This window comes from Vulpes vulpes, chromosome 6 (genome assembly GCF_048418805.1).
Source record: "Vulpes vulpes isolate BD-2025 chromosome 6, VulVul3, whole genome shotgun sequence".
NCBI classification, from domain to species: domain Eukaryota; kingdom Metazoa; phylum Chordata; class Mammalia; order Carnivora; family Canidae; genus Vulpes; species Vulpes vulpes.
In genome coordinates this window covers 122,963,995-122,977,340 of record NC_132785.1, presented here as the reverse complement: position 1 = coordinate 122,977,340, position 13,346 = coordinate 122,963,995, and the positions used below count along the sequence as shown (strand labels likewise).

The 13,346-nt window shown below is 54.5% G+C and overlaps 1 protein-coding gene across 1 annotated transcript in view; it reads right to left on the bottom strand.

The window, feature by feature from the left end:
* Positions 1 to 976: 976 nt before the first annotated feature.
* Positions 977 to 13,346, bottom strand: part of C6H14orf132 (chromosome 6 C14orf132 homolog) — a 50,207-nt gene continuing 37,837 nt past the window's right edge. The window contains exon 2 of the mRNA XM_025982597.2: positions 977 to 8,183. Within this exon, the coding sequence (XP_025838382.1) occupies positions 7,959 to 8,183 (225 nt within the window). The 3' untranslated portion in view covers positions 977 to 7,958. The remainder of the gene's footprint in view (positions 8,184 to 13,346) is intronic.

Below are 13,346 nucleotides of genomic sequence, written 5' to 3'. Positions count from 1 at the left end.
TAGGATGACCAGACTTCAAGTTGGGGCCCAGGGCTTTGGGTCTAAGCTCCCATTAGCTGTCAGCTGTTGCCTAAGCCACGAAGCCCATCAGTTTCTTGCACTGTTCCTGCCTCAGTGGGACCAGAGAGGACCGCCTTTGGGGCCTGATATGGACCCATTAATAGGGACCCTGGTGCACGACTCAACACCTGGTCCCTTTTCATTTGGGCACGTAACACTGACAGCGACATTCTCTGTGGCTCTCTCTACCTCAAGCATGTGCTCGGGGACAGGGGCCGCTCACCTGCCCCAGCGTCCCTGCTGCAACACAGTTGGAGCTCAACAAATGTCAAGGAGGCATTTTACAGCCATTAGAAGACGGACTCTGAGCCCTGCCTGGATTCCAGTCCTGGTCCTGCCACCGAGAGACACCAGCTACATGGCCCTGGGCCAGGAAATGCGCCCTGCCTCAGTTTCCTCTTTCGTAAAAACAGAAACAGGGTAACAGTGGTGCCTACTTTATACAGTTGCTGTGGCAACAAGGTGAGCTAATATGTGTAAAGAGCTCAGAGCTGCACGGAACACCTAGTCAGTGCCATATGTTTGCTGCCATCAGTGAATGAATGAAACTATAAATTCAGGCTCACTGGGCCGGTCTTTGAGACATCATTCATTCATTCCCTGAATGTCTGTTGGGTGTTGACGGTGAGTCAGGCACGGTGTTAGGTGCGGGGGATTAAAAGGTTGAGTAAGATACACTTTGCTCTCAGAGGACTCACAGGGTGAGGGCTCCCGATGGGGAAGTGGATGCGGCTCCTGTGGTCTGTTCCAGGTGTGAGGCCGGGGGGCCTGGGGAGGGCCCCGGGGAGGGGGGAGTCGTCATCTTTCCTTGAGTGGGGCAGACGGGGCACCAGGACGGACGTGCCTGGAGCTGAGCCTAGCTGCGACAAATCGATGGCATCCTTAGCTAAAGCACACGTTGGATTCAGACAGGAGGTAACGTTTTTGGTTTTTGTGTTTAATGATCATAATAGAAAAAGACAAAAGCAATAGTGCTGACAACGGACACGACTCCACAGCCACATTTTTACATCCACCAAGGTTAGATATTTTTCACCAAAGAGCGCCTTGAAGCCCTCCATTAAGAAATCGCCTTTTCACTGTAGTAAAAGTTAGTGATCTCATCGCAAAACTGGGGGTGGGGGGTGTTGAGTAGCAAAGGGTTACAAGAATAGTTAAAATACCTTTTTTTTTTAAATTAAGTAAACTACTTACAAGTTGATTATGAAAACATTAGTAAGACACAGAAACGTTTCTGATTCTCTCTGCGTGAAGAACTGGTGCCTGGAGAGCGGCTCGTTACAATACGGTTTCCGCAAAACTTTAAATAGTAGAAAGTGTGACTATGCCTTCAATCAGGGGTGGGGGGGTGGGATGGGGCACATGGAGAGTCAAAAACAAGGTTAAGATGCAGGTTTGCCCACAGGCTGTTAGGCAGCCCCTCCCATCCTCATCCCTTCCAAGCTCCCCGCTGCCCCCCACCCCAGCAGCGCTTCTCAGGTGCAGCAGAGGTCAGGTCCCTCCGGGTCCCAGGGACCACAGCTACTGGGACAAGTTCAGCCTCGCCTTCCCATCCGCTTTGTAGGGCTTCCTCCATCCGGGCCGAGTCTCCCCTTGAGAGCCCAAGGTGGTGGGGATGGGGAGTCCATGGATACCCAAGACTTGCTAGGCTGCAGGCCACTGCCCTCCGCTGGGATTATGTGACCTCAAGGCCGTAGCCAGGATCCCTGCTGTTGCCCAGAAGAGCTCTGATGTCTTCTGTGACTCACAAAAGGGGGAAAAGCGGAGCTTTGGAGCTAGCATTGCCCACCGCCGGCTTTCCCCATTTCACCACAATTGGTGTTTTGGGGCTAGATCATTCATTCTGTGTTGTTGGGGGTGTTCAGCAGCATCGCGGGCTCCTGTTCGCTAGATGCCAGTAGGAGGTCACCCCCCATCAAGTTGTGAAAACCAAAATTGTCTTCGGACATTGCCAAAGGTCCCCCGAAAGGACAGAATTTTCCAAGGTTGAGAACCACCGGCATAACGGTTGAGAAACGCTGCTACATGGATGCCCTGGGCTCCTGCCGACCAGCCCGAGCTCTCACAAACCTCTCAGAGACTCCGTCCCCCCGAAGTGTGAACATTTGGAAACTCCCTCCCTACCAGCATGCAGAGCCCTGGTCAGAATCACCTGGATTTCTGGGACAATGCTTTGGACTGGACGTGCAGTGATTCTCTCGTTCCTTAAGACAGTAGTGGGACAGCCCCTGGGATCACTGGTGGCTGCTTAGCCACATGGAGGGGCCACATGGTGAAGAATAAGGGCTCTGGATTTCCCCAACTGCCACAACACACAAGTTCCCTGCACATATGCCTTGGGGATGTGTCAGGATTTAACCCCAAGGCAGGACAGGTCTCAGCCGCCCTCCTGGGATGGCGGGAAGGACCCAGGGCCAGAGGATGGAGCCTCACGAAAGCAGCTGCCTCGAGTTCCAGCAGGTGCAAGTCCGTACCGTGGCCGAAGGATGGGTGTGGGGTACGTCTGGGGTACCGTGCAGCCTGTCCTGCCTCTCCCAGGGCTCCCTCTGCTTTTATCATCTCTCTTGATAAAACAATTTATGACCTTCCCAGTGACTCAAAACAAACAACACAGACTTACACTCCCAAATCTATGGAGCCAATTTTTCATACATTTCGACCATTCCATTTTGCTCCTGACAGCTGCCCTCTCCTCACCCTGGGGGAATCGTTCCTCTCTTCAGTCACTGTGGTTTGCACTATTTTGTCCTCTGTCACACACACACCCCGCCACCCCCCCCCAAAAAAAAGAGAGGCAAGAAAATGCCCAAGGTCTAATCTCCCAGGAGTGACTTTCTGGGGACATCTGGACACCTACTTGATTCTGATGACCCGAGTCTCTTGGAGGGGCTCCTTCTTTTCCACTTGGAGATTATGAACTCTGTCCCTCTGGGCTCTCAGCATTCAGCTCAGCTGGCCTGTTCCATGTCCCTGTCACGGAATGACCGAGGCCAGGGGCCCACGGGGCAGGCAGGGCAGGAGAGGTGGGGCAGGCCACTACGGGACAATGGGACTCTGACTGTTCCCGTGGGGTCCCTGAGCACAGCTGCTTGGTTGTTCCATCAGGGCACCCAGCCCAACTAGCACTCATTCTGGGGGCGGTCAAGGGCACATGCCAGGGCATGGCCAAGGGCACCGGGCGACAGCTGGCAGAGAGCAAGATGCTGGTCCTGGGGCTGGTGCTGGCAACACCACCACGTTTACCCGCCCCGACATTACAGGTCCTCACTGGGGGCTCTCTAATGCCTCTTTACTGCTGGGAGGTTCTCAGACTGCTCAACACGTGCACATGCTCCTGTCCCCCTTCCAGGACCTACACTTGAAATCCTCGATCCAGGACCCAAACAGCCCCAGCCTCGGAGTCCCCGTCCTGGGACGGTCCGTTCCAGAGGGCTCACGGTGGAGAGCGTGCACACAGGGAGACACCGGGTAGCCACCCAGCCTGGGGAGCCAGCAGCGGCGGATCTGAATCACAGCTCTCTAGATGTGGGTTCTCAGATGCCCTGGCCTGGCCTCAGTTTTCTCAGCAGAAAAAAAGGGGGGATGATAATTAACGTGCCCATCTCTGCACCTCATTTCTGCCTCTCAGGGATGGGTTGAGAAGTCAATGGGATACAAACAGAGCACAAGGAAGATGCACGATAGATGACCACAGTAAGGATAATAATTATCAATAATATCACTGCTAATGATGAAAGAAGGTCATGCTCCTGAGGAAGGACAGGAGCATTTGTCTGGAAGGAGTCAGGCGCACAGCAGACGATGGCCGAGTTTCTCCAGTCTCCAGGGAGGGATTCCAACATACGCTAGCGGTCTGGCCGGCATCCAGGCCTTCCATTTGGAACCGGCTGGAAAATGGCTTATTGCCTCCCCAGCCGAGTGGTACTAGCCTGCCCTCCCTAACTTTTCCCCTCCGATCCCAGGGATCTCCTGAAAGAAGATACAATCGCCTCTCTCTGGAGGGCAGGGGGAGGGCAGGGAACTCTCACCTGCCTCTTGACCTCGATCTCAGGGAAAAGGGAGGGACAGCAGAGCAATCACCCTGCCCAGGCCCGTGCAGGAGGCGGAATCTCCTCGGGACACACCTGGCTAACGTGTCCTCTTGGCCTCTCCTCCAAAGCTCCCGTGACAGTAGCTCCCGCCCTCCTAAAGCAGGTGTTGCTTTTTTCAGTCAAGTGTCCCACATGCAAACAAACACAGGTACGGACACCTGTGGCTTGCAGAGGGGAGATGAGGAGGCATGTCAGAGGCCCAAGCACGGGGAACATTCCAGCAAACGCAGGACCCCTTCTCTGAAGAGCAGCTCCTGAAGAGGCAAGCCCCTTCTTCCTCAGCATCGGCTCATTAAGTCAAGGTGGGCTCTGGGGCCAACCTTACCTAGGAGAAGCCAGGTGGGAGCCCCAGGCTGGGGCGTGGGACAGGAGCCTCCATCCTGCCTGCTTGGGAGAGGGTCTCAACAGAAGGCCTGAGCCTGGGCTGGAGCCTCACCCACAACACGGACCATCCTGACCCTCCTCGGCGGTTCTGGCTGCCTGAGCCTCCCTCCTTGCACGAGCCCCTTTGTTGGGCTCTCGGTCATGGTCAGGGTCCTTCTGCACGTCTCCCAAGAAAGCTGCTCTCTAGTAACTTCTCTGGCCACACAAAAACTCTTGTGCTCAACTTTAAAGAGAGGGGCAGGTGACAGGGCCTCATCCCTGAAGCTTAGACAAAGAGAGGGCAATGGGCAGGGGGATGAGCACGCCCCATTCGGAGGACGATCAGACTTCTACCTGTGGAGGAAGCCAGAGCTGGCCCGGGCCACACCATGACATGGGGCCTTGGGGAATGGCCTCTGTAGACCCAGAGCCTTGTTTAAATGTACGCTGGAGGTGCCACCCAGCCACTGACGGCAGCATGGTGCAGCAGCAGGAGGCTGGCTTTAGAGCCGGAGGGTCCACACTCAAATCTCAGCTTGCCGCTTTCATGCTGTGTGGCCTCAGGCAAGTTACTCCGCCCCTCTGAGCTTCTTTTTTTTTTTTAATTAATTTTTATTGGTGTTCAATTTACCAACATACAGAAAAACACCCAGTGCTCATCCCGTCAAGTGTCCACCTCAGTGCCCATCACCCATTCCCCTCCAACACCCGCCCTCCTCCCCCCCGCCCCTCTGAGCTTCTGGTTCCATATCTACGTACTGGAGCAATGATGCTGTGAGGTAATCATCCAGATTAAACACATACATGTGCGTCTCTAGCCCCGTGCCTGCCTGTTACCTAACATCCAAGACAGAGCCGAGCTAAGTAAGGCAGGCGGGACAGCACAGCACCCTCTGGTTGGAAATCTGTCCTTTACCCTTAATTGGACATTCTCATGCACATCTATCCTTGTTTGTTATCTAAGTGGTGGTGGGAAAAAAAAATGGATAAAAATACTGTAGGAGACTGGGACAATCGTAGAAGGCAGTTTGAATAAGATGGTCCCTCAAGCTCCAGATCCTGTGTCTGTGGTCCTGACACTGAAGAGAGGGAAATATTTGGAAGTTGAATTTAACTGGCATTTATGCCAGGGGAAATGAAAGCCTTCACGGGGGAGACCCCTGTGCCCAGAATTACCCAGAGAACACCCGGCCCGCCAGGGCTGCCCTGGATACGCGGAGTCTTTCCTTAGAGCTAGGACCACACTCTCTGCTCCTCCTCTGTCACAGCACACAGAACCCTCTCTCCCACTGCCATCGCCGCAGGCCATTTGGAGGACAGGGAGCTGTCACCTGCCTCTTCACAGGGCTCCTTTGAGGCTGTGGGGTCAGAAGGTAAGGAATCAGGATATCTGGGCCAGAGTGACCCCCACAAAGACACCAAGCATCACCTGGGTTCCCCATCCCGGCTCTGGACCTCCTCCTTGGGTTCTTCTGAAGACACCTGTATAAGAAAAGCCCTTGCTGATGGGGCACACGTGGGGGCTTGGGACGGAGAAGAGTTTGCTAGAGAAGTAGCCGGGGTGACGGCCACGCCATGGCTAGCCACGCAGCCCAGCCCCCAGCCTGGTCCCACAGAGAGCACAGCCCTGTCAGTGATTCCAGAAGGAGCCCAGGCACAAGGTCCCTCTCTGCAAGGGTCACGCTGGCTCTCTGCCCTCGTGACCTCCACTTGAGCCACAGCATTTGTGCACGCGTGCACAGCCACAGTGACAGATGTGGCTAAACAGAACTGGCGGCCGTCTGCTAACGCTGTCTGGAGGTTGGGCTGGTAATCCTGTTATCACAGCAGCTCAGCGCCAACCTCGCAGGCGAATGACTGCCTCTGGACAATTAAGACGTCCCTTTGCCTGTCATCAGGAACGCTCATTTCTCCTGAGACCACAGGGACACACAATTAGCCTTTTTGCAATTGTCCCCAAACAGCACCACAGCTTCCCACCCAGGCTTTTAAGTCTCTCAACCACATAGGGGACGTTTAGAGCATTTATTTTCTTTTGCACGTCACGGCACGGGGGAGCAGGGGGGCGAGGAGAAAGCCACTCCTGGCCTGCAAGTGAGGGAGCCCGCGTGTGAGCCTCTCCCACTCTGCTGGGCACAGGGGAGCCATCTGGGGAAGGGAGGTACCGTGCAGGGGCCTTTTCTAAGGACAGAAGAGCGAGTCCTTTTCCGTGCTGCTCCTCTTTCCCAGTGCCTCCCATCCGGTTCTGGTCTTTGCAGGAGGCTCCCCTGCCTCCCAGACCCCCCAGCCACCGACTTGGAGGAATGCAAGGAGGCTGACTCGGACAGAGCTCGTCCCCACCTGCAGGGGAACACGGTTGCCAAACCCAGGGTACGATGCAGGAGTCTGAGCACCCTGCCCACCTGGCACACAGCTTCCAGACCCCGTGGACATTCTCCCGGAGGGCAGCTGAGAAGTCAGAACTTGCTTAAAAGAGTGCTTCTTTGGGGCTGAGAGAGCCTGGTGAGTCAGGAAGCGTCCCTCCTGCCCCGGGGGCTCCAGCACCCTGCCCTGTGATCACCCGCCAATCGCCCTCTCCCTCCCATCCGTTGGAAGATCAGGTGGGCATGAGCCCGCCATCCCTAAAGTCCCGTGATTGCTCAGAGGAGAAAGAGCGTCTTCAGGCAGGTGGTCTGAAGACTTGACTACTTGGCAGATCTGCAGTTTTAAAGGCGCTGCTTCTCTTTTTAAAAAGAAGAGCAAGTCCGTCCAGCAGAGAACCCCCCACCCCTGGAAATCCCACCACGTCACCAGTAATCCCCCCGGCCTTGGATTTCCCGATGCATCGGGGTCTCAAAAGGGGCCAAGTGTCTGGTGACAGAGGTGCCCTGTCCAAGTCACACGAGGAATGTTCTATGGCCCAGTAACCACCACCGGTATTCCGGAGGGCTGAGTGGGAGACCAAGGCTGGGCTGGGAACACTCCAGTTCTGAGGGCTGCTCTTGCCCGGCACCCCACACACCAGGGGTGTAAGTTGGCATAAAAACAAGACACATACGTGATTATTTACTGCCGGCAAGCAATCGTCCAACCATGTCCATATTTCACACCTAACTGGCTGTTTCCTCTGGTCTTACCTTCTTGGAATACGGTTTCAAAAATCTTCCAATTTGCTCCTCGAAGTCTTTGCCCCATCACGCCTCCAGGGGCTGGAAGCTCACGCTCCCGTGTTTTCTGGATCAGCTTGACCACAGCACGGAAATGTGGAAATCAGGGCTGCTTGGGGGAATTCCCGACCCTGCAGGGTCGCTGCCCCCGGAGAGGCTGTGTGCGTGGTCAGAGCTCCTGGTTCCAGAATGTGGGCACAGCCAAAGGCCAACAGTGCCGGTGCCCCGAGCAAAGCCTGGCCCTGCCGTGAGCCCAGCGCGGGGTGAGCCGGCCCGGAGCTCGTGGGCGCCCCGAACCTCAGAAGGTGAAGGCGTACACCACCCCAACCACCACAATGTTCCCCAGTGTCGCTATGATGGCAATCCAGAGCAAGACGGCGTCGTTGGAGGACCGCGGGGGCTCCTCCAGCTGGCCCTGGCCGTTGGAGGCCGCGTGGACGTTGGTGGAGGAGTTAAAGAGGGAGTACTCCGTGCTGAAGTCCTCGTTGGGTGAGTCCATGAAGGCGCCTCCCATCATGGGCAGCTGCGGAGAGGGAGACAGAGAATTAACTGGGGCTCATGGGGCTCGGGAGGCACCCCCCCAAGACACACCTGCCTGTTCAGGCAGCCCCGTGTGCACACACAGCCTCTCACGGGGCTCTCCTCGTGTTCGTTCTCACGGGCAGTGCCAGGTTGAAGCTAGCAAGGAGATAGCTTTTAAGCAACGCTTGGAGGCAGATACGCTCATGCCCATTTCACAGATGGAAGCACTAAGGCACACAGCAGCGGGGCAGCGCACCCACAGCCGCCGACAGTCGCCGGGACGTACAGACCCCTCTAGGCCAGGCCCTCCATGCCGGCACGGCTTGTAAAACGCCGTCCCTGCCTCTGCTCATCGTAAAGTTATCACGCTCAGAACATTAAGGAGATGTGAAAGATGATAAAGAAAAATTGAGGGCAGCCTGGGTGGCTCAGCAGTTTAACGCCACCCTCAGCTCAGGGCATGATCCTGGAGACCCTGTATGGAGTCTGCTTCTCTCTCTGCCTGTGTCTCTGCCCCTCTCTCTCTGTATCTCATAAGTAAATAAATAAAATCTTAAAAAAAAAAAAAATTGAGAATCTGCCTCACTGCTTTAGGTTAGTCACTGTTAACATTGTGCCATTTTTCTTTGGCACCTTTTTCCTAGGTGAGTGAACGCGGGTGTAGGTGTGTGTGAGACAGAGAGAGAGAAAACGCGTCTGAATATGTGGTTTTACATTCCTGTATGACAAGTCCATCAAACACCATTTTACCCGTTGTACACTATTCCACCACAAATACAAACCCCAATATATTTATTTAAAATATTTTATTTATTTATTCATGAGAGACACACAGAGAGAGAAAGGCAGAGACACAGGCAGAGGGAAAAGGAGGCTCCCTGCAGGGAGCCTGATGCGGGACTCGATCCCGGGTCTCCAGGATCACACCCTGAGCCAAAGGCAGAGGCTCAACCACTGAGCCACCGAAGCGTCCTTACACACCCTGATTTAAGCCTCCCCCTAGAATTAGAGATTCAGGAATTTCGTTTTTTTTCCTTTTATAAATAATGCACTGATAAGCATCCCATATGTGCATTTGAGCGTACATACTTGCTTGTACACGCATTTTTATTTATTGGGTCAGATGCCCAGGCACGGAACTTCGGGGTCGACGGGTATGAACACTTCAGAGCGTCTGGCGTACAGAGACACACTCCCCAGAAGAGTGATTCTAATTCCCAAAGCCTCACACATAAGATGTCAGCACGTTTGCACTCCAGGGATGGGAGTAAAGGCTCCAGGCTGGGGATGGGGACGGTGGACCCCTCATGGACCCATGAAGAGACCATCCCTGCTCCAGGCCATCTGGGTCACTCCAGGGGTGGATGTGCCTTAGGCTCAGGGTTGGCTCTGGCATCTACTGGGCTCACAGTGTGTGTTTGCTGGGAACGGCCCCCGAGTGAGTGTGCCCTTCGGTACACATTTCCTGAGCACTTGCTGCTACCAGCACGGAGGCCACTCAGCTGTCCTGTTGGAGGTGCCACTGTCCTGTTGGAGGTGCCACTATATCCCCATTTCCCAGATGGGTCAGCAGAGGTCGAGGCTACGGGGCCGGTTGGTGGTGGAGTCAGGGTCGAGGGCCAGTCTGGCCGTGCGGCCGGCGCTTCCCACTCTGCTCACAGCAGCCCCGACTCCGGGGTCAGACTCCGGAGTAAAGATCACCGTCCCCAGGGAGACTCGGACGACAGGGGAGCAAATCGGGGCCACTTCACTCAGCCACTCCACTGACAAATACGGACGAGGGGTGTGTTCATCAGGGGCCACCGCGCCAGCCTCTGGATACAGGTGAGCGAGGCAGGTGGGGGCCCCGCTCTCACAGGGTCACACTCCAGTCGGGGGAGGAGAGCAGGGAGGAAGGAGAGGCCAGAGGGAGGCAGGCAGGGGCGGAGGAAGGGAGCACATCTGGTGGGAATACAACCAGCAGGATCGACTCACAGCTACCTTCAGGCAGCCCTGCGCTTGGCCGGCCCGGACCGCGGCAGCCTCCGCGGAGCACCTGCTTGCCTTGACAGGAGCGGCCTCTCTGGGCTCGCTCACGGAGCCTGGCACTTCATCACGACACAGCTCTGTCCTTTATAGGTGGGGGCCTGCCAGCTGTCAACCTGGGGGATGTAGCGACAGCAGGGCCGCTGGGGACCTCGGACAGGCCAGGGCTGCTGCTTACGGGGATGTGTTCACCGTGGGAGCACACAGCCAGCGCTGCGTTAATCTACGTGTCCCTTCCCCCCCGTCCATTATGGTTTAGCCGTCTATTAAATTAATATGTTGACTTCAATTAACCACTCAGTGCCTATTAATAGCTACCACGACAAACCCAAATGAGAATAACAACGGATACGCACTCTATGAAAAATACAGTTAAGAGTTTAAGGAAGAGAGCTGCGAGCTCCTCTTGGCCCCAAGCTGGTGACACAGGAGCAAAGGGTCACAGCTGCTTCATTTTTTTTTTTAAATAAAATCCCACTTTTTTTTTTTTAAGATTTCATTTATTCATGAGAGACACACACACACAGAGAGAGGGAGGCAGAGACACAGGCGGGGGAGAAGCAGGCTCCATGCAGGGAGCCCGATGTGGGACTCAATCCCGGGTCTCCAGGATCACACCCCAGGCTGCAGGCGGCGCTAAACCGCTGCGCCACCAGGGCTGCCCTCACAGCTGCTTCAGGCACAGGCAGCCTAAGGCGGGGTGAGGGGCTGGCGGGGCGGCGGGGCCTCTGGGTCCAGCGCCTTCCCATTAAACCCATCCCTGCTTTAGGTCTCCTCTCCACTGGAGCCCTCCCTCCTGTGTGACCTCAATACCAGGTCCTCGCCTCGTGGGCACCCGTCCAAGACACAGCTCCTGTCTGCTTCCCCTGGAGGTGGGACCAGATCTTCTTCTTCTTCCCCTTTTTTTAAAAGACTTTATTTATTTATTCATGACACAGAGAGAGAGGCAGAGACATAGGCAGAGGGAGATGCAGGCTCCCCGGTGCGGGACTCAATCCCAGGACCCCGGGATCACGCCCTGAGCTGAGCTGAAGGCAGACGCTCAACCACTGAGCCACCGAGGCATCCCCCTGTGTTAGTTCCTTATGGTGGCCTTAAGGAGTCACCATGAACTTAGTAGCCTAAAATGACACACATTTATTCCCTTCCAGGCCCAGGGGTGGGAAGGCTGACACACGTCTCACCAGGCTATCAGCAAGGTGTTCACTGAGCTCCCGCCTCTGCCAGCTTCCAGAGCCACCCCCCTTGGCCTGTGATCCCCTTTCTCAGTCTCCCAAGCCTCCCAAGCCTGCAGTGCAGCATCTTCCAACCTCTTTCTTCCCTCTTATAAGGACCCTGGTGATTATACTGAGTTCCCTTGGATAATCCAGGATGATCTCTGATCTCAGGATCTCTCTCTCTTTTTTTTTTAAGACTTATTTATTTATTTATTTATTTGAGAGAGGGAGAGAGGAGAGCACATGGGGGAGGAGCAGAGGGAGAGGTAGACAGAAACTCAAGAAGACTCCCCGCAGGACTTGGAGCCTGACTCGGGGCTCGATCCCATGACCTGAGCTGAAATCAAGAGCCAGATGCTTAACCTACTGCGTCCCCCGGGTGCCCCTGACCTCAAGATCCTTAACCTTAATCATTCCTGCAAAGTCTCTTTGCCCCGCAAAGTGACCTATCCAGAGGCTCACCTCACTGGAGGTCGGTCTACCGCTACACAGGGAAGACTTGTGAAGGCAACCACGTGGCCTCTTTGTCTAAAGCTCCCTCAGCTCCACTGTTAACAGAAAAAAGGTGACAAATAAGAACCTGTGGAATTAATGAACTAAAGTCAGCAGAAGGGCTCCCCACCAGCTGTCTCCCTAAACCCAGTCCAGAGACCCCTGTGGGGGGACACAGTGCATTCTCCACAGGGTGAGCCCCTTCTCTGCCCTGCACCTGTCATGACAGCTCAGCGCTGCCAGAGACCACAGCTGGTAGCTGATGGATGCTCAGAGGGTGGAGACAAGGCTAGAAAGACTCGGGGGTGAATCCTGCTTCATCCCATCTAGTAGAGCCAGAATGGGTTCTTTAACTCGCTTGTAAGTAATGGAGATAATTCATTATCTTCAGTGGAACCAGCAGGATTCTTGCAAGGAGGGAATAAAGTCATAGATGATAAAATGTGGCCCAAGATAGTCACTCAGTAATTCCTCATATTCTTTCCTTTTATCATTTTTGTAGAAATTCAAAACCAGGAGCACCCCATGCATCTCCTATCCAACTGCTTAAGCTGAAGGGAGGGATGGGGAACCTGGAGTTGCCAGTCATGAGCTTTTATACGATCAGTTAATCAGACACTCTTTGCAGGTGCAATAGAAAGGCCCCCCCTGCCCCCAACTTATGCTTAGGCTGAGAGATGCTCCAAGTCTGGCCAGCAACTGTCACTCGATCCAGCTGTCTTAGGTGTTCGGTTCTTTTGATGTTTTTTCCTTTTTTTCTTTTTTTTTTTTTTAATTTTTTAAAATTTTTTTATTTTTATTATTTTTTATTTTTTATTTATTTTTTTTCCTTTTGTAAAACAGATTCTACACTCAAAGGGCTGGAACAGATACAAAAACAAGTTTAAACGGCAAAATCCGTGAATAGAAAACAACAAACAAAACGGTCAGCCTCAATCGCATTATTGGGAAGCTGGAAAGAGCTGACCAGGAGGATTTATGGAGTGAGGGATGGTGACTGGAGTCACCCCAGAAGCAGGTGGCGAGAAAAGCACCTGGAAGGTCCCTTGGAGATGCCTCTTGGATGACAACTGAGCTTTTCTCACACCAGTGGGCAGGTGTGGTCACTGGTCCCCCGGGAGGGAATCCTTGGATGAGGGTTCAGCTCAGAGCAGATTTGGGGGTGAAGAAATCTAACTTCACACCCCGGGAGGACCATCCTGCCTAAGACAGAGGCCCAGGGAAGCAGAATTGGAACCCAAGCATCTCTCTGCGGAGTCACACTCGCCATCAGGGTGCCACAGGACAGGGCAGGGGCGGGAGGAGGGGGAGCTCATTTCCCCATCACAAGAGGCGATCACGTCCCAGTCAGAAAAAAACCCGTGGGCTTGTTGGAGAGGGGACACCAAGACAGGTCACCGTTCAAGGTCCCTGTTCTCAATGAAGGCTGT